The 22,753-nt window shown below is 35.3% G+C and overlaps 1 protein-coding gene across 1 annotated transcript; it reads right to left on the reverse strand.

Moving 5' to 3' along the window:
• Positions 1–3,395: 3,395 nt before the first annotated feature.
• LOC306871017 (fibroblast growth factor 10-like) lies at positions 3,396–16,937 on the reverse strand. Its single transcript, XM_079418658.1, has 3 exons — positions 16,330–16,937; positions 4,923–5,026; positions 3,396–4,089 (listed from the first exon to the last, which is right to left on the reverse strand). Exons 1-3 carry the CDS (start codon positions 16,634–16,636, stop codon positions 3,898–3,900), a joined length of 603 nt encoding a protein of 200 aa, XP_079274784.1. The 5' UTR covers positions 16,637–16,937; the 3' UTR covers positions 3,396–3,897.
• Between the last annotated feature and the right edge of the window lie 5,816 nt (positions 16,938–22,753).

A 22,753-nucleotide genomic window follows, 5' to 3' on the forward strand; every position in this document is an offset into this window, starting at 1 on the left:
AGAGCAACAAAACCAAGAACGTTTCGGTTGATTTTCGTTTGATTTCTCAACAAGCACTTCTTGGCTATAATGTCACTGGATTTAATGGCTGGGATTACTGTTTAGTTGTAATGCAGCATATTTGGCAAGTCCGTCAGGCCATCGAGTTGCCATTGGTTTGGTATTTGGGTTGTGAGGTTTATTTTATGCGTGTTCTGATTTGTCAAAAAACCCCAAAAAAGTTTGCAGTGAGATTTTAATGTGAGCCGAAGAGTAGCATCATCAAATGTAAGTGTGGTTTGTTTCCAAACTAACTGCTCAATATCCAACTAAATTTTGGAGAAACTGGGTTTTGCATTTTACTCCTCAAGGCTTTGCCATGTAGAGTTGAAGAGCACAGGGAGAAAGACGTTTTAAGAAAATACAATTCTGTTCTTCCTTTATCATATTCTTCTTGAACATTTTTAGAGCTTTATTTTCAATTTATGCACATGTTTGAGGAAAAAACGAACCCCGACTTTATAGTCCGTTTGGTTTTTCGAATGCAGGAATAAAGTTTCCACATATGTTAAGTGTATCAAATCGGAGGAAAGGTTTGAGAGTTTATACAGATTCATCTGCCACTGTGATTTACAGAACTTTTCTCATCACCAACATCTCATGGATCCCATATAAAAGAATGTTTATTTGACTAAATAAATATTATTTACTTTATTGTTTTTCATATATATGTATATTGTCATATATGTATATTGTTTATTGTCATTCCTCTATATGGACAGACATTCAAAGGAACAAGATATAAGACAATAAATCAACACAATGAAGAGAGTCAAGTGCTTTATACACTATAGATATTAAACAATACTGTAAAGCAGCTTCACAGTAATAAACAGAAAAATAAAAGGGATGTAAACTATGAATTCAAATTCTTCTCTAATATGATAATAATGTCATTATTCAGCTCCAGTCAGTTCAGCTTGTTTGATAAAGTTAATCAATTATCAAACAAGTACAATTTATCTATAATCAGCCATACAGAAGACAATAGTGCCGTTATTCAGCTTAGTTCAGTGTTGATTCAATTCAGTCAGTGTTGCAAAGTTCATCAGTTATAAATGAATTTGATTTTGCTATGAGTGATTTATGATTCCAGGCTGCATCACAGGTCAAGACAAATTCTCATTTAGATGAATGCAAGTTATATCAAACTAATAAATCTGGACTAACAGTATGAATGACACTAACTGCTTGCCATGTGTTTAAAATCAGCAAGAATGAATGTTTCATTCATTCATTAATAAAAAAAAACCTCTATGAAACACAGACAACCACAAGACCAGGTGTATGCTAACAGAAGTCATTGTGAAAGAATGGCGTGCTCTGATGGAGACTTCTGGAAATTAGTGCTGCTTGTCTATGCATGTATTATTGCAAGACTAAAATATAAAGAGAACTCAGAATGATTCTTAAATGTATGTTTATGAATCAGGTGCTTTAAAGTATAGTTTAACTTTGCTTAGTTATGTCATGTCACTACAATGGCTTGCACATATGAAATAAATAAAAATCCACTGGAGTGGCCAGAGAATATCAGGAAAGACGGAGAAAGACAAATGCTCCTAGATTAAATTTAGCTAGTTAGCTAGTTAGTTAGCGGTGAAACAATGTTGAAATTAAGAAAAAAAAAAAAATTGTCACACTATCTTGATTCTACATCACTGCTATGGAATTCAATGGCTAGATTGTGATCTGTTTGGTTACCAACATTCTAATAAAGCTGTGGAATTGGAAACTTTTGTTATAAAAATGTCATTCTTTAAAATTCTTTTAATTCTAATTTACATAAATAAATTATAAAAAGATTAAAAAAGCTGTTCTTGTGTATTAATAATACATTGTTATCCATTTTATGTAATATAACCCATACATTAGTATTTTATTTTTATTTCTATTAATATATTTGTCTATATGAATGTGTATATATGAAAGTGACTTTGTTCAATATAAAAGTGTGGATGTAATAATTTTATAAATAAAGTTTAAAATAAATAAATAAAAATAAAATAATTATTTATAACCAATTGTAATATCTTTGTAATATTATTATAATTATTATCATAGGTAATTTACAGATTTATATAGAATTAGGCAGAATTTACGTAAGCGTTAACATGCTTTAATACTTTTAAATTATTCTTATTTTTATTTAATATATTTGAATCCATATATAAATATAAATGATCTTAAAAATATCACTCACTTTTAATGCACTTAAAAGCATTACTGAGTTGAACTCATTCCCTCTTTATATTTTCATTAGTGACTGCTGACAGATTCAGCAATGATTCAGAGCAGCACACACACGCTCTAAACTCTTTCTAGAAATGCCCAGACTGAACCAGCATATAAACCAGGCCTGACCCCCCATAAGGCCTCCCCACCCCTGCCATTAACAGTCTGTGTGTCAGAGTCAACCCTCCAAACAAGCACTCATTAGAAAACTCGCCTCCAGTCTTTTTCCACTTGTTTCTTCAAGCTGGATCACATTATTTGAGTGAGCGCCTTTTGCTCCCCAAATTTTCTTGATTTAGATAACAGATAGCATGATTTAGTTCCCGTTACTGAATGTTTTTAGTCTGTAAATGGCCGAGTGTGAAGGAAATGGAACAACTATGATTACCAGTGGATGCAAAAGGTGTGAAACTAAACAAATGATTTGATGGAGTCAGTGAGCGAGTGGAAAAGTTAATGAGTGAAATTGTTTGTATGTTTAACTTTGAGTTTGTGAGGGTGCCAGTTAAGCTGAACTTCAGCTCACAATCATGCTGGGCTGTTGTAAGTGTTGTAACCAGCATCCGGGTTGTGAAAAGTTAATACTACGGTGGCCGTGAGAGCTCAACGCGCTGCAACTTCAGAAAACACATGCAAATAGACAAAACACCAGCAAATCAAGAAAACATCTTCATCATTTTGACAACACATGCGCTGCAAATGCTCACAACACATGCAAATTAATAAACGCTGCAAATGCTCACAACACATGCAAATTGAGAAACGCTGCAAATGCTCACAACACATGCAAATTGAGAAACGCTGCAAATGCTCACAACACATGCAAATTGAGAAACGCTGTGTTTGCATGTGTTGTGAGGATTTGCAGCGTTTCTCATTTGCAGCGCATGTGTTGTCAAAATGATGAAGATGTTTTCTTGATTTGCTGGTGTTTTGTCTATTTGCATGTGTTTTCTGAAGTTGCAGCGCGTTGAGCTCTCAATTCCCGTAATATTATTTTTACCAATTAATGGATAATTACATCCATTTATTACATTTGATTTTGGGTTGACCTGAACATTTGGTGAGATTCCCCTTCAGTTTTGCTTGTTGTGAACATGAAACACATCACAAGCTGCTCTGCAGGAGGATAACAAAATACATTTTATTTCACAGGATTAGAGGTTATCCATTTTTATATGCTTTTAATATGTTTTTTAGAGTATTTTACTTAAATACAATACAAATAAATTATTTATTTATTTCAAAGCAGTCCAAAACAGTTTTCAGAGGATAAAAATCTCCCATATACATCCCAACTATCTCTTTCTCTGTGCGATGCATGAAGCTTCAGAGCCGCTCCTACAAGATAATCATGTCCATCAGAAAGAAATGAAAGCAGATGTTCTTTAAGCACATGATCCTATTAAAGAAAAGTCTTTCACACATAATCCATAATTTTAGATTACTGGAATGATGTACAATGGAAATGAAAGCCTGCATTCTTTGCTCTTTTGAGCATGTTTACAATTTAATGTCAACTGGCATGAGGATAAAATTTCATCTAGTGCCGCTACAGAGAGTCATGTGTGGACAGTCTTTATCACCGATCTCTCTCCGTCCCATCAGCATTATGAACAAAAGTCACACCAGTATGGGTAAGAAGTGTGTAGCTGTGTTCTTCCTGCGGGTTTTTCTCCCGCGCAGAGGTCTTCCATGAGCGCTCAGACCTACAAACATCTGGCGCTTCTTGTTCCTCCACTCAGCGGATGCGTATGTGTTATACCCGTTCTCCTCAATGCGCTCCTTCAGACGGCAGTTTATACCATAGTTTCTCTGAAATGCATGAAATGAAGTTATTACATTTCTGCATACCTAGTCATGCTGTTTTTTTAACATGGCAGCAGTTTTCTTCTGGTCTGAGGTGGTTTGCCAGCTTTAACCAGATCTAAATACACAGGCTATGCATCTGATTATTCATCTAGACCTGCTCTAATCTTGGACCAGACAGAAACCATTTAAATGGGTTCACTTGTTGCTTTGATGTTAAAATGTTAAAAGTAATGCATATATTGTACTGGATGCTGAAATAAGTAAGCTATTTGTATGTTTTCCCAGATCAACCAATGGCATGAGTGTGGGGCGGGGCTATGTTTTTGTAACAAACAGTGCTGCATATATTACACACATTCACTTTTTTTCAGCAGGTATAGCCAAAAAGTGGTTTTCACATTTTTGGGGGATTTCATTGTGGGACACCTAAAATATAAGATATATATTTCTGTGTATAAAGTCCTACTTATACTGTGAAAAATAACAATAATATAAATATGTGAAAAAATTATCTTTATATTAAATAAGAGAAATATAAACTAAATGTCAAACTGGTGAACCTTTCCTTTATTTTTTATTTTTTATTTTTTTAGTCTATTGTTTTTCCACCAGCACCCCCTTATTAATTAATTGATTATATTAAGGTTTATTTTATTTTTTAACATTTTATTTTATTTTTCTTCAGCATCCCCTTGTGGTTTTATTTATTTATTTTTACTAGCAGCCCCTTTTTGGCCCCCTAGAGATCCCTATAATCCCTTTTGAAAACCTCTGGATTAAATTGCAGAGTCATATCTATATTTTTATGGCTTTAAGGTTTGGTGCAGGATACTCACCGCTCCATACAGTTCTCCCTTCTTGCTGATAGCCAGGTAAAGGTTGCTGCTGATTCCTCTGATGGCAACGATCCCAACATCCACTGATGTGATTTCCAGAATACCTGAAAAACACAACACATTAACTAATGGAAGAATATAGAGGCTTTCATTTGAAACAGAGCAAAGCCTGTTTACATTTTTTTTTTAAAATATATTTTCAGATTTCATTTTAATATTCTAATTTTCATTTAATGTCTAGTAAGTTTGTGCTTTTGCCATTTTTGTTAGTTGTATTTTTTTCCTTTAAATGCTAATGAGCTCTGCTCCCCCCACCTCTCTCTAATCTGTGTGGTGATGAGCCATCCTGTTTATTATGGTTAACTTGACTGTTACAGCTCACTCAGGGCGGGTCTAAAGTAAGACAGCCGTGTCAATCAACAATCGTGGGAGGGGCCTAGCTGGGTCTGTGTGACGTCACACAGCCAAGAAGCTGAGAATGGCTTGATTTGAAAAAGGGGTTATTATTTATAGAGACATAGACATTTTTTTTTATCATTATAGGGTGGTTGTGTTCACACACTGCCAACACACATTCATGTTCAAACAACAAAGTGAGTTTTGCATCCGATGACCCCTTTAAAACTCAACAAGGAATAACATTTCTGGGGAACAAAACAAACAATGTGTGTGTTTGTGTGCAGAGGTCAGAGGTGAAATTACAGTTTTGGGTGACCTTTGCTCACCTGCACATTTGAATTCAGCTCCTAAAACAGCGAACACACACACACACACTCTCTCTCTCTCACACATGGGAGCATGTGACGTCTGGCTATCGGAGTCTGATAACCCCAGCGGCTGCGGGTGTGAACTCTGCGGCTGGAGTTGCGGGGGGTTTGCTGCGGCTGCCCTTTGATCAGTGCAGAAGTGAGGAAAGATGCTTCTATCATGACAGCTAAAGTCGCCACTCAAAACAGTTCTGCTGCCCCCTACGAAGATGAAAATGCTCTGGATGCTTTGTCTGCACAGCTACTCACAGATCTGTCTGGGAATCACTTCTGCATACTGTGGCTGCTTTGTGATTTGATAGAGTAATAAAAGTAATAAAAATTGAATATATATTTTTATTACTATAAATATATGAGAAAATTATGAAACAAAAATTATTAATGATTGTGATGACACATAATATTAAATACATTATATTTAATACATCAAGTTTAAACTGCCTGTTCTTCTTTGCATATATATATATATAATTGTTACTTGAAATAAAATATAAAATATTTACACATAAATATATATCTGTACTGTATCAGCCGACATTATGTGTGAATGTGAGCGAACGAATGCGCAGGTAATGTGTGCACTCATCTATCCGTGTACGTGTGTGTGTGTGTGCGTGTGTGTGTGTGTGTGTGTGTGTGTGTGTGTATGTGTGTGTGTGAAGTGACTCCATTGGGGTCTCAGGTTGCAGGTATCAAGTGAGACGGTAAAACTATCTGAGTGCTCTGTGTCCTCTCAGCGCTGGGATGAAAGCATGAAAGGAAGGAACAACAACAGACAGGATGACAGTGAGACGGATTAGAGAAGCTTCAATGATCAGTGATCAAAGACGAGAGAGACAACAGCAGACTGGAGCCCACTGCAAAAAAACTCAATGAAGCTCCCACACACACACACACGCATCCATTCAGACACAAACCACCAACATGTTCACGTGAAGCAAGGCTGACATACACGCAGGTCCGCCTACCATGTTTGTACCACACACATACAATACACATTAACCAGAACCAGGTTTATCCCAGGTGAAGATGCTCTACTAGTCAAACATTGGCCGAAATCATTTTAATCTAAAGGATGATGCTACAAATTGTGAAATTTCTTTACAAAACAACTTTTTTATAGATGATTAGGAGCAGAAGAAAAAGCAGCCAGTAAGAGTCCTTCATATCAGATTTATAGTTAACTAAAATTAAAACCATAAAAAACATTTATTTTACTTAAAATACAGTAAATCTTGTAATTGAAATAAAATTAAATATAAAAAATAAGTAACTCATTTCACCTAATTGTCAAGGCAACCCGACTCATTTTCATTTAGCTTAACTTAATGTACTAAAATAGCTAAAACTTTAAATAACATTTTAATGAACAGAGAAAATATAAAAAAGTAACAAACTATTATTAAAAACTACAATAGTATCTAAGCTAACATTGCATTATCCTGAAGAAATTGGTGTAGAAGTTTCTTTTACAAATAATGCTGTGAATTTTTACAAATAATGCCGTGAAATGGCAAGTAACACATTGAATTAAACTGAAATAGTATAGTATCAACTGAAATAGTATAGTCTTATAAAACATACTCTAATAGCCTTTGTTTGACTTACAATTTCGAAAAATATTTTTTATAATGTATATTTCTCCCCCAATCGGGAGGATACACCCCATAGAGTTGGTTGATGAAGCTTAAATATAAGATTTCTTGCATTCATTCTTCTTTTTGGTTGCTACATAATTCCCACACACATTTCATAGTTTTGATGATATTATTATTCTAAAATGACAAAAATAGCGCTAATTTCTACACTGAGCCTTGCTTTGAAGTTCCATGTCAGTGAGGCCACACTTAACTAACCACAAAAGAGAGCTCGGAGGACAAGCCAAGCCATTACAGTAAATGTGTTTGTAATCCCACCTCCTTTTAACACATACAAGCCAAACACCTGCGAGAGCGACCGACCTCAGCAGATGTCGAGCAGCGCACCAGGAGGTCAAGTTTAAACTGGGCCTGTTTGCTGGTTTTTCTTTACATGCTGCCTTGTTTTCCCGAGCATGTCATGCTCTGCTGCACGTTACTCAACGTTGCGTCGTTGGCTTGCAGTTGGTTGCGCAGACGTGCATTTTCCACAGCCCTCTGCCAAAATCCACAGTTTTTTGTGTGCTGGCATTATATCTGGTGCCTAAAAAACTGCAAAATAAACAGTTGTAGTTTTTTTGAGACTGAGGAAAACAGCATTGCGCAAATCATTGCATCATGCCTAGTTGTCACTGATATTGAGGCGTTTGCGTTCATTTTATTGTGTTGGTGGAGCTGTGAAGCCATCTGTGGCACACATGGCAGCGATCTCGCGCCGTACTGGTGGTCTCCTGAACGTCCGGCTCATGCCTGAAGCGCCCTGACTGCTTCCTGCGACAACTACAAAGAGGATGTTTGAAGACATGATAGTGGGCCATGGTTCAGATGCAACAAACAAACCATTCTGTCGCAGCTGATATTTAGTCTTTCCATCCGTATAAAGGAATCAGAGTATACACAAATAAGTAAAAATAAGTACATCAAAGAAGCCACTGTCCCCAAAAGAAAAAGAAAAACATGGCATTACCACTGTTCAAAATATAATACTTTAGAATATGCTAGGAAAAAACAACCAAAACATGGTATTACCACTGTACATGTTATAAAATATGATTTACTTTACGATATGTTGGGGGGGGGGGGGGGGGGGGGGGGGCATGGCATTACCTCTGTGCATGTGTTTTTAAACATTTTACCCTTAGTATGTGTTCAGAAACAACAAAAACATGGTATTACCATGTTTCAAAATAATTATTTACCTTAGTATATGTTGGGACAAAAACATGGTGTTACCACTGTGCATGTTTTTTTTGTTTTTTTTATATTTGACCTTAGTATATGTTGAAAAACAACAAAAACATGGTATTACTATGTTTCACGCTAAAAAAATGTTTTACCTTAGTATATGATGGGAAAAAAACAACAACAAAAAACATGGTATTACCTCTGTACACGTAAAAAAAATGAGTATATGTTGGAAAAATACACATTATAAATGTGATTTACCAAACTATATGGTGGGAAAAATAATAAAAACATGGTATTACCACTGTACATGTTATAAAATATGATTTACTTTACGATATGTTGGGGGGGGGGGCATGGCATTACCACTGTGCATGTGTTTTTAAACATTTTACCTTAGTATGTGTTCAGAAACAACAAAAACATGGTATTACCATGTTTCAAAATAATTATTTACCTTAGTATATGTTGGGACAAAAACATGGTGTTACCACTGTGCATGTTTTTATTTTATTTTTTTATATTTGACCTTAGTATATGTTGAAAAACAACAAAAACATGGTATTACTATGTTTCACGCAAAAAAAATCATTTACCTTAGTATATGATGGGGAAAAAACAACAACAAAAAACATGGTATTACCTCTGTACACGTTAAAAAATGAGTATATGTTGGAAAAATACACATTATAAATGAGATTTACCAAACTATATGGTGGGAAAAATAATAAAAACATGGTATTACCACTGTACGTTAAAATTTGTGGGGGAAAACATTGTATATACATTAGCGTACATGATTTACTTTACTATATGTTGGGGAAAAATCATGGTATTACAACTGTACATGTAAAAAATTTGATTTACCTTAGAAAAACAACAACATCAATAAAAACATGTTATTACAACTGCATATGTTAAAAAACATGGTATTGCCGCTGTACACAAAACGTATAATTGACCTTAGCATATATGTTGAAAAACAAAAACAACAAAAAACATGATAATTATTTAGTACTTCAATGAAAAAATACTACATTGTAAAAAAAAATTGTTGTTTCAACTTAAAATAATTTGTTACCCCCCGCTGACTTAAAAGTTTTAGTTTATGCAACTAAAATATTCCAATTGTCCTTTAAATTAACATTGAGTAACTTAAAATTTCAAGTTGACTAAACTAAACATTTTAAATCAGCGGGGTAACAAATTATTTGTTGAAACAACTTTTTGGAACATTTTTTTTTTTTTTACAGTGTATGCAGATACCATGTTAGTTCAGACCTGTCTAATTTTAACCAAAGTAACATACTTTAATCCAGTGCACAAATATTAAGTGCACATCACTCTCTGTTGGTATTACTAATGGTCTTTTTAGCATGTGGTTTAGTTAACATGAGCCATTATTAGCATCAAACACCAGTGCAGACAGACAGACAGCAGACTCCCGCTTTATCAAACAGCATCAGGATACACGTGGGACAGATTTACACTGGAATCCCCATAAAAGCTCATAAATCTGTTGGAGTCTCTCTCAAGGACAGACCAGACGCTGTGTTAAACACCCACATTGCGCTATAATCATTAGTCTGATTTAGTTCCTTAAAACTTTTACATACAATTCAATCTGCCATACTCAATGTAGGACACCAGCAAAGCTTTTCATCGTCTGACTGTTGTAGAACAAATAATGTAAATATCCACTGTGCGATGTTCATATCCAACCAGTTTAAATCTAATAAAATTACATTTGGTGTTACAGCTGTGTAAAAAACTTTAAATAAAAGTTGTTTGTTGCTAAAGTCAACAAGAAACATTTGACTCATTTTACTTAAGTAATGTAAACAGGGGTAAATAAGTAAATAAGTGAATAAATGGCAATAAAATTAAATTGATTGACACAATTTTGACAAATCAGCTGAAGAAGTCGTTTTGGCGGCAAAGTTATGCATTTCGATAAAAGATTAAAAAGGCAAACTAAGTTTTCATTAGAATATTCTGCACTGATGAGAGAACACTAAAAATAAAACTCAATTTTGATTTCATGTTGACTTTACGGATGTGTTTCTACCTGATAGGACCCTTAAAGGGACAGTTCACCCAAAAATGAAAATTCTACCATCATTTACTCCCCCTCAAGTAGTTCCAAACCTGTATGAATGTCTTTGTTCTGCCAAACATAAAGGACGATATTATGAAGAAAGTTTGTAACCAGGCTGGTTTGGGGCACCATTGACTTCCATAGTAGGAAAAAAACTACTATGGAAGTCAATGGTGCCCCAGAACTGCTCTGTTTCCCACATTCTTCAGAATATCTTCCTTTGTGTTCAGCAGAACAAAGACATTCATACAGGTTTGGAACTACTTGAGGGGGAGTAAATGATGGTAGAATTTTCATTTTTGGGTGAACTATCCCTTTAAGATTTTCATAAACTAAAGAACACAGAATTATATTAAATAGCATTTTATTTCAATGCGGACTACCGTTTAAAAGTTTGAGGTTGTTTTAATGAAATAAATCTCCTATGCTCACCAAGGTGTCATGTAATTGATAAAAATACAGTAAAACCTGTAATATTGTGACATATTTTTCTATTTAGTTTTCTATTTGAGTATATTTTAAAATGTCATTTATTCCTGTGATCAAAGCTGAATTTTCAGCATTCAGTGTTCAGTGTCACATGATCCTTCAGAAATCATTATAATACACTGATTTGCTGCTCAAGAAACATTTCTTATTATTATCAATGTTGAAAACAGTTGTGCTGCTTAATATTTTTGTGAACTTTTATTTGAGATTGAACATTAAAATGATAAATGTCTTTACTGTCACCTATGATCAATTTAATGCACACTTGCTTACTAAATAAGTATTAATTTTTTGAAAAATAAATAAATCTTTCTGAATGGTAGTGTACATCGTTTTTTTTGTTTGTTTTTTTTTTTACATTTTTCTCATGATATCAGCATTTAAAGATTAAAATAATGCCCTGCATCTAACATTATCCGAAAAACAGATTCATTGATGCATTTGTGACATGAGCTGCTGAAGTAGTGCATCATGGTCCTCAGAATGATTTCACGCCCCTCACAGGCCCATTGTTTGTGTTTTTCCCAGCCAGCCGTGTCTTTTCAAACACGTGACATCATTCAGCAGCACAAAGGCCAGTGTTTCCCAAATCATGTCTTGCCTAAGGACAGCGTCACTACTGCAGTATCCATTTCCAGCAACACTGGATCTGCGCTATAAAGACTAGTGTAATTTCACCCGCCGAGGATTACTCTTTTGTTGGAGCCCATTGCTGAACGTGAAAGATGCTCACCTTTGATGTGTCGCTGGCGATATTCACATCACGCCATTCATGAAACTCTGCCTGCAGACTAACAGTAGCTGCTCTGTTTCTAACTCGGACGTATCCGTGATTGGTGCAAAACACACACAGGATGTGATGCACTACACGCAAATAGGTTTATGATATATCAACATGTATAATCTTACACCAGAAAAAGAAAAATCCAAGCCTTTGTCAACCATTTAATTGCATATTGGTTGAATATTGCACGTTGCATATTGGTTAAAACTGCATTGGTCAAAAGAGAATTATATAGGTTCATTAATGAAGTCTCTTTAATATCTCGATTGTTTCTCAAAGACAGAATTTTCTAAATTAAACCGAGCTTGGAGTCAGTAAATGTTTTTTTTCCCAAAGAAATTAATTAATTTGTTTAGCAAGGATGCATTAAATCGATCCAAACTGACAGTAAAGACATTTATATGAATGCAAAATATTTCTATTTAAATTACAAATGTTGTTCTTTTGAACTTTCTATTCACCAAAGAATCCTTAAAAAATAATGCATCACTGTTTCTGTAAAAATATTAAGCTGCACAACTATTTTCAACATTGACAACAATCAGAAATGTTTTTTTGAGCAGTAAATCAGTATATTAGAATGATTTCTGAAGGATCATGTGACACTGAAGTCTGGAGTAATGATGCTGAAATTTCAACTTTACATCACAGGTACTAATTACATTTTTAAAATACATTACAATAGAAAGCAGTTATTTTAAATTATAATAATATTTCACAATATTACTGTTGTTACTGTATTTTAACTCAAATATAAATATAGCATAATTTTTTTCAAAACCTTTAACAAAACTTTCTGACCCCAAACCTACAGAAATCCTGTGTTTCAGATGAGATCTCAACAATGACTCAACCCTTTTGTGATCAGATTTGCTCAAGATACTAAACCTGCAATCAAAACTCAAAGACCTCAATATGAACTCAAACATTTCTCACCAAATTCAGCTGCTCCACATTCATTTTACAGCTCTGTACTCGTACTGTGTGTCAACAATTGTCTCATTTGTGCCTATTTTTACTACTTTCAGGATAAACATCTGAGATAAAGTGGATATGGTGGAGCAGTAACATGTTCCTCTGGGATCACATGTTGATCACTGACACATTTGTTTTGCTCGTTCTCACCGTCAAGAACTTTAACCAAATGTGATGTTTGAGTCTCTCAAGAGGCTCTTTAGACCTGGTTAAAGTTGAGAGAAGTTAAGTGAGAGCATGTGTATTACTGCTGCTGTTCCTGACACACACACACACACACACACTGTAAGCTCACTCATATAGACATAAGAGCAACCAGCTGTGCTGTACACCACTTAAATTAGCTACTCGCTTGTGAATAAATGAGTTGTGAAATTCAGAAAGACAGGGTTAAAATGGCACAGAGCTATAGAGAGATCCATGTATGTTAAGTTTAACACCCTAATGCAGTTTCTAAGGCAACTTTTCTAATAAAAGCACATAAAACTAACTTACCAATGCAAAACACATTGACAATATTAAGGTATTCTATATGGCTGACAATAGACATGTGTTTGCTTGGGTGTTCTGGGTGGTTGTTTACTGGTGTGAGTCAAATGATCCCACAAGTCTGTTTTGTCATCCAGCAGGCGGAAATGGTCTGATCACCTGATGATGATTGTTGATGATGTTTGACTTTAGCTGGGTGTAGTTTGCGTAGTCTGGTTGAGTGTTGTGCGTCTGTTGTTTTATCACAGATGAGACTATCAGGAGGAAACTACACATGCACACACACGCACAGATCTGACAGACATTTCCTCTCAATGCCTGATCACCTCTGAGGACTTGATTACGTTTACACTGCCAGATGTCACAGTGATGTCTGATGATACACAACTCAATGGTGCCCAGTACATTTCCATGCTGATCTCAAAGTAACTAAAAATATTACAACTAGACTGTGCACTTTCTTACATGTTTAAGATTGTTCAAAACAGAAGCTATGGAGGTCTGATCAAACTTTTACTGCTTGGAGGTTTCATTCAAGATTTTTCTCCTAAAAGAAGAAACATAAATAAAACCAAATGAGTGACTAGTTGCCCTACACTCTGAAATAAATGTTCAGAAGTTGTCACTGGGACAGTACCTTTTCAAAATATTAGGTACTAATATGCACACTTGAAGTATTAATATGTACACTCGAGGTACTAATATGCACATTTTAGATACTAACATGTACACTTTAGGTACTCTTTATGCACACCTGAGGTACTAATATGTACACTTTAAGCACTATATGTACACTTGAGTTACTAATATGCACACTTGTGGTACTAATATGTTCACTTTAGGTACAAACTGTACAGTTGAAGTACTAATATGTACACTTTAAGTATTAATATGCACACTTGAGGTACCAATATGGACATTTTAGGCACTAATATGCACAATTTAGGTACTAATATGGACACTTTAAGTATATATGTACACTTGAGGTACTAATATGCACATTTTAGGTACTAATTTGTACACTGTAATATCATGCACACTTGAAGTAGTACTAATATGTACACTTTAGGCACTATTATGCACACCTGAGGCACTATAGTATGCACACTTGAAGTACTAATATGTACATTTGAAGTACCAATTTGCTCACTTTAAGTACTAATATGCACATTTGAGGTACCAATATGCACATTTTAGGTACTAACAAGTTCACTTTAGGTACTAGTATGCAGATTTTAGGTACTACACAATCTGGGTACTAATATGTACCTTTAAGGTACCATAATGGATCCTTTAGGTACAAGAGTGTACCCTTTTGAAAAGGTACCAGCCCAGTGACAGCTTTGAGATATCTTGGCATACTGTATCTAAGCACAGTTTGAGACCTTGTTGAGATCTCTTTTGAAACCCAAGAGGAGACATGCTTTTTGTCAGGGGACAATCTGAGAAACAGTAGACATCTTACTGCCGTCTAGGAGAAACAACTGAGACATTAAAAAGAAAGTTTGATTTAAAAAGCACCAGATACAAACAACCACACACGCCTAAATCAACATGCCCCGTGGCGTTAAAAAGGAAGGGATGTTAGTGCAAGACACCAGACAAACACACACACACACACACACAGAGGAAACAGGAAGACCCTTATCTTCACATGGGCTCCATATGAGTAATGGCTAATTAACTTGTTCTGCGTAAAACACCGAAAACACATTGTGCATTTCCATGATGGGCTCATAATACTTGAAAACAAACCAGAGACAATCTAATAAGAGATCCATGACTCTGTTAGGTATATACAGCCATTGCAAACAAAAGCTTAACCTTTGATCACATTATAAAGGGTGTTTCCTCCTTTGCTTGTGTCAGGGGAAACATTTACAGCAATATGTGGGTTAATTGCTCTCAGGTTTCTGGGTGTCAGGACACAATTATGCATTTAAAAGGATATTGCAGCCAACAGCACCATTCCTTAACGGCCCATTAATTTTGTTTGTTTTATTAGAGCGGCTAATTTAATTTATGGGGTTTAAATATTAGTAATATTATTCCTGTGTGGTTCATTAAGACAGACCAGCCTGAATTTAGTTTCGCATCAGGTGTTTTGTTTAGATATCATTTGCAATAATTTGCCATTTGCAAAAAGTTTGCAACAAATATTGCAGGCTATAGAAATGTTGTGAATAGAATAGAAAGCCTATATAATAGAAATGCCATAAAACGTTTGATTGATATGCACATTTTAATGTAAAAATGATCTATTATTAACAATTTTATTATGAAAAAGTTATAAAAGTAATTCCTTTAATTACAAAAGTAAAGTTTACCTGTTAAAGTAATAATATTTCTAAATTATTTTCTGGATTTAAATTTAAAGTAATTGATAAATGTAGCCTATTCATTTAATCAATCAATTAATTAGAATTTCCTTAATTTGCGATTCACAATTTAATTTAATTTCATGTCACAATAATCAATATTTTTGCCTATAATCCATCTAATCAATTAAAAAGCATTAAAGTACTTTCAAACTATTAGGCGCTTCATTAAACTTGAGATATTTTCAGAAATATTAACAATGCATCAATAGCTACATCAACTGTTGACCTGTTAAGCATATGATAGGCAATTAATAGAGTTTAAAACTAATTAAACCAAATTAATCGCCTATTATTATTATTCACATCGGATTTTTTCTAAAATTTTTTTTACCTGATTTAAATCTAAATGACACGATTCAGATCATAACTTTAACATTACCAATATTATTGCATGATTAGTAGCCTAGGTTACATCCAAACACGTCAATTGTCAAAGTTTAATCGGGATTAATAAAACTCTAAATTGTGCATTTTTTGTGCTTTCCCTGATGAATGCATTTTCTTAACAGATAAGGTGATCTGCACGTGATAACGTTTTGTTTGGCCACAAGTGAAGCGATTCTGAATAAACGCAGTATTTATTATTAGGCTAGGTGACTCACTGTAGGGATCGTCTTTGCTCTTGGTGCCGTTGACTCTCCCGTCTTTCCCGATCCTAAGGAAGAACTTCTGGAAGGAGAAGAGTTTCCTCTGGCGCACGTCTCCCTGGAGGTGCACGTAGCTGCGCACATGCCTGCCGGAGGTGGAGGTGGAGGTGGACGAGGAGTTGGCGACCCTGAGCGCCCGATGCACGGAACATGCGCTGCGGCAGGTGAAGATCACGGAGACGGCGAGAAGATAGAAGACACACACCGACCAGCATGCAGACACACTGTTACTCACTGTCCATCTCCTCATGGTACTCCTCATGGAACATGCTGCTCAGTGAATGTGCATAGATGCCTCTCGCTCCAGAGAACTCCTCTAAAGACCGGTGAAGAAAGCATGAAGTTGTGGAATTAGGCTGAGGAACGAGTCTGTGAAGCTTCTGATGCTGAGATAAAGCGCTTTATTAATCCCATTTGGGAAAGATTCTCATGGCAGCACTGCGTTTCCTGGGAATGTGCATCAAAACGACCCTGTTTGTGGCATCCTGTCTTCTGATGTGATCTCCTAACTCCAGGAGGTTCACAGAAATGCTGCTGTCCTTACCCCTCCCTACTCCTTGTCTGTCATTTGGTCCCTTCCTCTATTCTCACACTCACATGCAGCATTTGCTCCTCCTTGTCGTGCCCCCCCAACCCTCCCCTCCCAAGAATTCCCTCTGTTCAGGGTCTGTAGGTGCGGGGTTTGTCTGATAGGGCTTTTGTGAATGGCTCTTATCTGGAGCTCTTTGATAGTGGACTAGGAAAAGAGCACAGACGCTTGAGAAGATGAACAAACCTAACCAGAGGCCACTCTTGATTGGTCCCATCTGATGATAAGAAGCTTTTAATTTGATAAGATTTCAGAATCATCATGTTTTGCCTTTTCTTTTTGTCGCGGCTCACATCCCTTTCACCTCATACAATATCCTGAGGTCTAAATCAACACTGCTTGAAAAGACAAGACATTGGCTTTGTCTGGTACACGTTACATGTCATTGTTATTCTGTGGAGCGTGTTTATGAATTGATTATTTTATTAGAACCACAGGTGTTTAATTAACATTTCAATGAAGAAAACAATCAAAAGATCTATTAGTCAAATTTACGAAAATTCTAAATGGGCACCAAAACAAGAAATTGAAATCACAGATAGATTCTAAAAGCTTATTTCGCTGTTTAAAGAAGATCATTCACTGCGGAAAAGTCAGTAAAAACAATGCACAATGTATAATGTTAATATGAAGTCATTTTCATGTTTTTTACCTATATTTTGACTTATGGAGTGCATTGCGTTGTGTTTCAGGGTAATAGGAAATGTCCTGTAACAGATATGTTGTATGATTTTCCAGTAATAAGACCATTCATTTCAGTTAAAAGTATAGTTACTCGACCTCTTGCTGCTCCAAATCACGTTTGTTCTTCAGTTGAACACAAAAAGAGATGTTTTTAAGAATGGCCTCACTACTCTTGTCCATCAAAAAGACATAAATAGCATAAAAGTAGCCCATAATACACATAGTACTCACACAAAAGAAGAAAAATGGGAGAATGTTAAATTATTTTCCCTTTTTGAGTAAACAAGTACTAAACGTGCCTCCATTTCAGCCCTCAAAAGTCAGTGGAGAAGTTGACTTCTACAAAGATCATTGATCTCGCAGTTTTATGATGTATTGATGAACTGAAATGTGTTTCCAGTGACCAATGGCTTGTGTGCTTTGGTTTATCTGCCTTCTCAAACATCACTATCTTATCTGCATTTGCTGCTTTGTTTCCCTCTTTTTTGGATTCTTCACTGGAAGTGAGGCTGGCTTGTTGCCCCTCTTATGATCACACCGATTATCTGTTTATTTGTTCTTGAAATATGCAATCATTAAAAATCATAGTGCCGTAAACCTTATCCAGTCCTAGTCACACATTCCTGCATTTTACCATGCTGCGAGTGTGCAACATGCATTGCTTTCTGTGAGGCTTTATTTTTTGTAACCCATGGATAAAACTCAAATAAAATCAAATGCTGTGGTAGCCAACAACCACCCTGTATGTGATCTCACGGTCATGGATTTTATTTGAAAAACATGTAATAGGCAACGCAATTGAAATGTGGCCTTTCCCATCTCTTTTTTCGGTCCACATGTAATATAAGAAAGATTTAGAGGACTTGTGCAGAAGCTAGAGGTCCTTCTTTTTCTGTGATCTGGGTTTTAACTGTTAGTTTTATCTCTATAGATCTATCTCTCTGTAATGCTCCTCAAATCCAGTTAAAAACACCCGACTTCCAATGAAAAACTTTCATCAAATAACAGCATGCTTACCGAGAACATTGCCTAAAAGTACATGTACAGATTATTGTTTGTTTGTTTTAACAAAACTAAAAAATAAATGCATAATTTGCTACATACACACTGAAAAAAATGATACAAATGTTTTTAAAGGTAAGGTGGTTGCAAACAATTTATTTTGGCTACATTTATTTAAATAAAAAATGTTGAAAGTTACTCAACTAAATTTGTTTATTTAAATGTTTATGTTATGTAAATTGTTTATGTTTTCTTAAATTAAATATTTCTTAAACTGAAATCTCAGGGGTGACTTTTTTAAAACAATAATGTTTTAACAATCACTAGTTGAAATGCAAAATAGGAAATTTATTTGCCGATATAAATAGCCGATTATTCAGAATGACATCTGCGGATGCCGATACCAGTAGTTTCCTTAAGGGGGAAAAAAAAACTAGATCCATGAATATTACATCAAATTAGAGGTTAAAATGAACAACAATAGCCTGGTGGTGGATGAGGAGATTCCCCCTCACTATGTAAAGTGCTTAGAAAAGCACTATATAAATGTAAAGAATTATTATTACAGTATTTATTATATTCAATGCTATTTATTTATGTATTTACTTAATATAAGCACACTCAAAAACAACTCAATTGCACATAAGGTAGTTTTCATAAAAAATTCATGACAGATTTGGTCAAACATATAATAAGCTCCCCCTAGAGTTTTTATAGCAACCAGCCGTGAACACTGGATGGCTTTCCTGAGGCAAATGCAACATTAAGTGACATTTTTAACAATTATTTGACGTCTTTCTTTCAGTTGAAACACTGATTGATTGATTCCATGAGAGATGATACATTTCGGTAAGCTGTACTGTATCTTTCAATACACCTTCTGGTGTTCATTCATGTTTATTTTGCGCTACAACTTGTATTAATATGAAAAGACTCTTGCTAGCTGCCACTAAAACCGAGGTGGCAACAGCGATCTGTCATGTCACATTTAAGAGCATCAAAATGGCATTTAATATTTGAATTTTGTGATAAAATGATCAGAATTTGTTTTTTATTAGAAATAACAAAGCACAAAGCTCTTTGCAATTGTTGGATATTGGAGGCACATTACAAATAATGTTTTGTGAATGGAAAAACTACGGACCTGGCAACCATGATTTGGGTGATTTTTAGGGTCAAACAGATCCTGTGTTAATGCGTTACTACTTGAACTTGGAAAGCCCTAAATTTCAACACAAGATGCATTTCTTTACGTAAGTTGCTGTCTGACATGTTTGTTTTACAGGATATAATCGGCACTGATTATCATCTGTTTTTAAACAATCGGTCAATGGCCGATAATTGGAGAAAATTGCTTTTATCGGCTGATACACTGGTGCATCCCTCAAAAAAACACACAGTGAAGTTAATACTTCGAGTTTTGGGTTTGTTCAAATGATAAACCTGAGTATTTGTGATTAGTGATGCTTCATATTTATATTCAGTAGATTTGAAGCAGGCTCAGAAATCTCTGTCTCTTTGAATGTTATTCGTTTTCGTCCATTCTGGCCGTGAGCAGTTTTGCCAGTCACTAAAAGTTAATATTTGATGAGGCAAGTGTCCATTGAAGGTGTCGGGGTGTCCGCTTGCAGCGATGGTTTCTTGTTTTCCGGCTTCTGGACATGCTTGTCATGAATTCATTGATCAGATGACCTGACCTTACATCATATGTAAACCAATGGATATTATATAAACACCTCATAACCCAAGCTATATCCTGTAAGCTGTTTAATCGAACATTTAATTGAACTTGTTCACTCCACAAGATGTCTCCACTGACGTGCCGCCATTCGGTCCGAGGTGTAAAGCTAGACAAGTTGTTCCAGTTAAGTAATATTATGAAGTGATCTGCTTTTAGTTTAATCAGGACCATTGAATCTGCTCTGACTGAATGTCTGAATTATTTAGTGGTACACAGGAAAGGGAAGTCGCCTCGCTGCCATTTAAGAATCACACTGCGTATGTGGCCCTCCTTTGCTGGATGCGCATTATGGTAATGTGTGATTATATAACTGAGTTAAAATCAAGGTTGAGTAATATGCTTTGTCATGAAAAACACAAAATCTAGGCCGCTAACATGGATTAACACTGCTGACAAATGTGGTCATTCTGTGACCTAGCTGAAAGCGCTGCGGTGCCAAGTGGGTTTCAAGTTATAAGGGATAGAAAAACCGGCCAAATCTGGCCTAATTTAACCCGACCTCTGTAATGGAGCCTGAATCGGCACGGTTTGGATTGCAGAGTCACCTCTTCCCATTTTACGGTGACCTGAAAAAGTGTGGTTAGTAAAGAACAAACGATGGGTGAGTGGCAGGCGACATTTAGTAGTGGACTAAGCTTTAAAGTCTTCAAAAACATCAGTATTTCTGCATGTCCTGTCGAAACCCTTAACAATTAACAAACAGTTAACAATACTTAAAACGGAATCCAAAGGTCTGAAGCCACTTCAAAATCTTCAAAAATATATTTTTTTTATAATGTAATTTTATTTAAACATATCAGCATATTGAATGGTTTCAGAATGATTTCTGAGGATCATGTGACACTGAAGACTGGAGTAAATATGCTGGTTGAGCTTTGCATCAATGGACTAAATTACATTTTAAAATATGGAAAAAAATATGATTTAGTTTGTTCTTACTTGCACTGAAGCTTAAGATGCTCCTTCAAACATCTTAAATCATGTTGGAGAACATGATCATCTGGTTTTGTGCATGTCAACAGTGCTGCTGTCATTAACACAAAATTGTGACCCTGGAGCAGTCTTAAGTCGCATAAGGCGTATAACTAAAAATACACTGCATCGGTCAAAATTATTGATTTTTATTTTATGCCAAAAATCATTAGGATATTAAGTAAAGATCATGTTCCATGAAGATATTTTGCAGATTTCCTACTGTAAATATATCAAAACTGAATTTTTTATTAGTAATATGCATTGCTAAGGACTTCATTTGGACAACTTTAAAGATGATTTTCTCAAAAAAAAAAATTTTTTCTTTCAGATGATGTATAAATCTCAATTTTAACAAATGGACACTTATGACTGGTTTTGTGGTCCAGGGTCACAATTGATTGAGAAAAAGCAAATATTATACAAATAATATTAAAAACAAATATTTGGTTTGGTTTCCTAAATGCAAAATTGGTTTTCAATATGCAAAGTCTGAATCCAGTTTATGTTAAGCTAATGACATGATGTTCTAATGAGCAAAAAAAAACACAATAAAATATGAGCAAAAATATGAAACATTTTATTTCAGGTTTCTCTGATGAATAGAAAGTTGAAAACAGTATTTATATAAAATAAAATTTTCGATCAATTTAATGCATTTCTTGCTGAATAAAAGTATTATTTTCTTTAAACATGAAATAATAATTTAACTGAACCACAAACTGAAACAGTGTTTGGATCTCATGGTCTCAGAAAGATCTGTAAGCAATCAACAAAATGAAACAGCAGACAGAAGCTCTTCCACACATCATGACTGCATTTATTTAATAATCATATCAGCAGTACAGATGAGCAGTATTAAATGTTCAGGCCTGTCTTAAAGGCCAGAGAGGATTGACCTGCAACACCTCCATCCTCAGTGACAATGTGCATTTAACTGGTTAACAATGTCTTAACCGTTTGAGCACCCTGATAATGCCTCATAAGCATAGAGCACCAACATACATATCTGCATATACATCTGCATCTACAGGTCTGCATAACAGCACCATGAAGCTCCATGAGCCGCACCAATACAACATTCACACAGCTGGATCCATAATCTCAAATCACGTTAACAAAAGCACATTAAATACAGTGCAGATAAAGGAACAGTTCACACAAAAAATGAAAATTTGCTGAAAATGTATTCCCCTCAGGCTATCCAAGACGTAGATAAGTTTGCTTCTTCATCAGAATAGATTTGGAGAAACATTACATCACTTGCTCACCAATGGATCCTCTGCAGTGAATGGGTGCCGTCAGAATGAGAGTCCAAACAGTTGATAAAAACATCACAATAATCCACATCACTCCAGTCCATCAATTAACATCTTGAAAAGGTTTTGAGT

Source organism: Barbus barbus, assembly GCF_936440315.1.
Source record: "Barbus barbus genome assembly, chromosome: 6".
NCBI classification, from domain to species: Eukaryota; Metazoa; Chordata; class Actinopteri; order Cypriniformes; family Cyprinidae; genus Barbus; species Barbus barbus.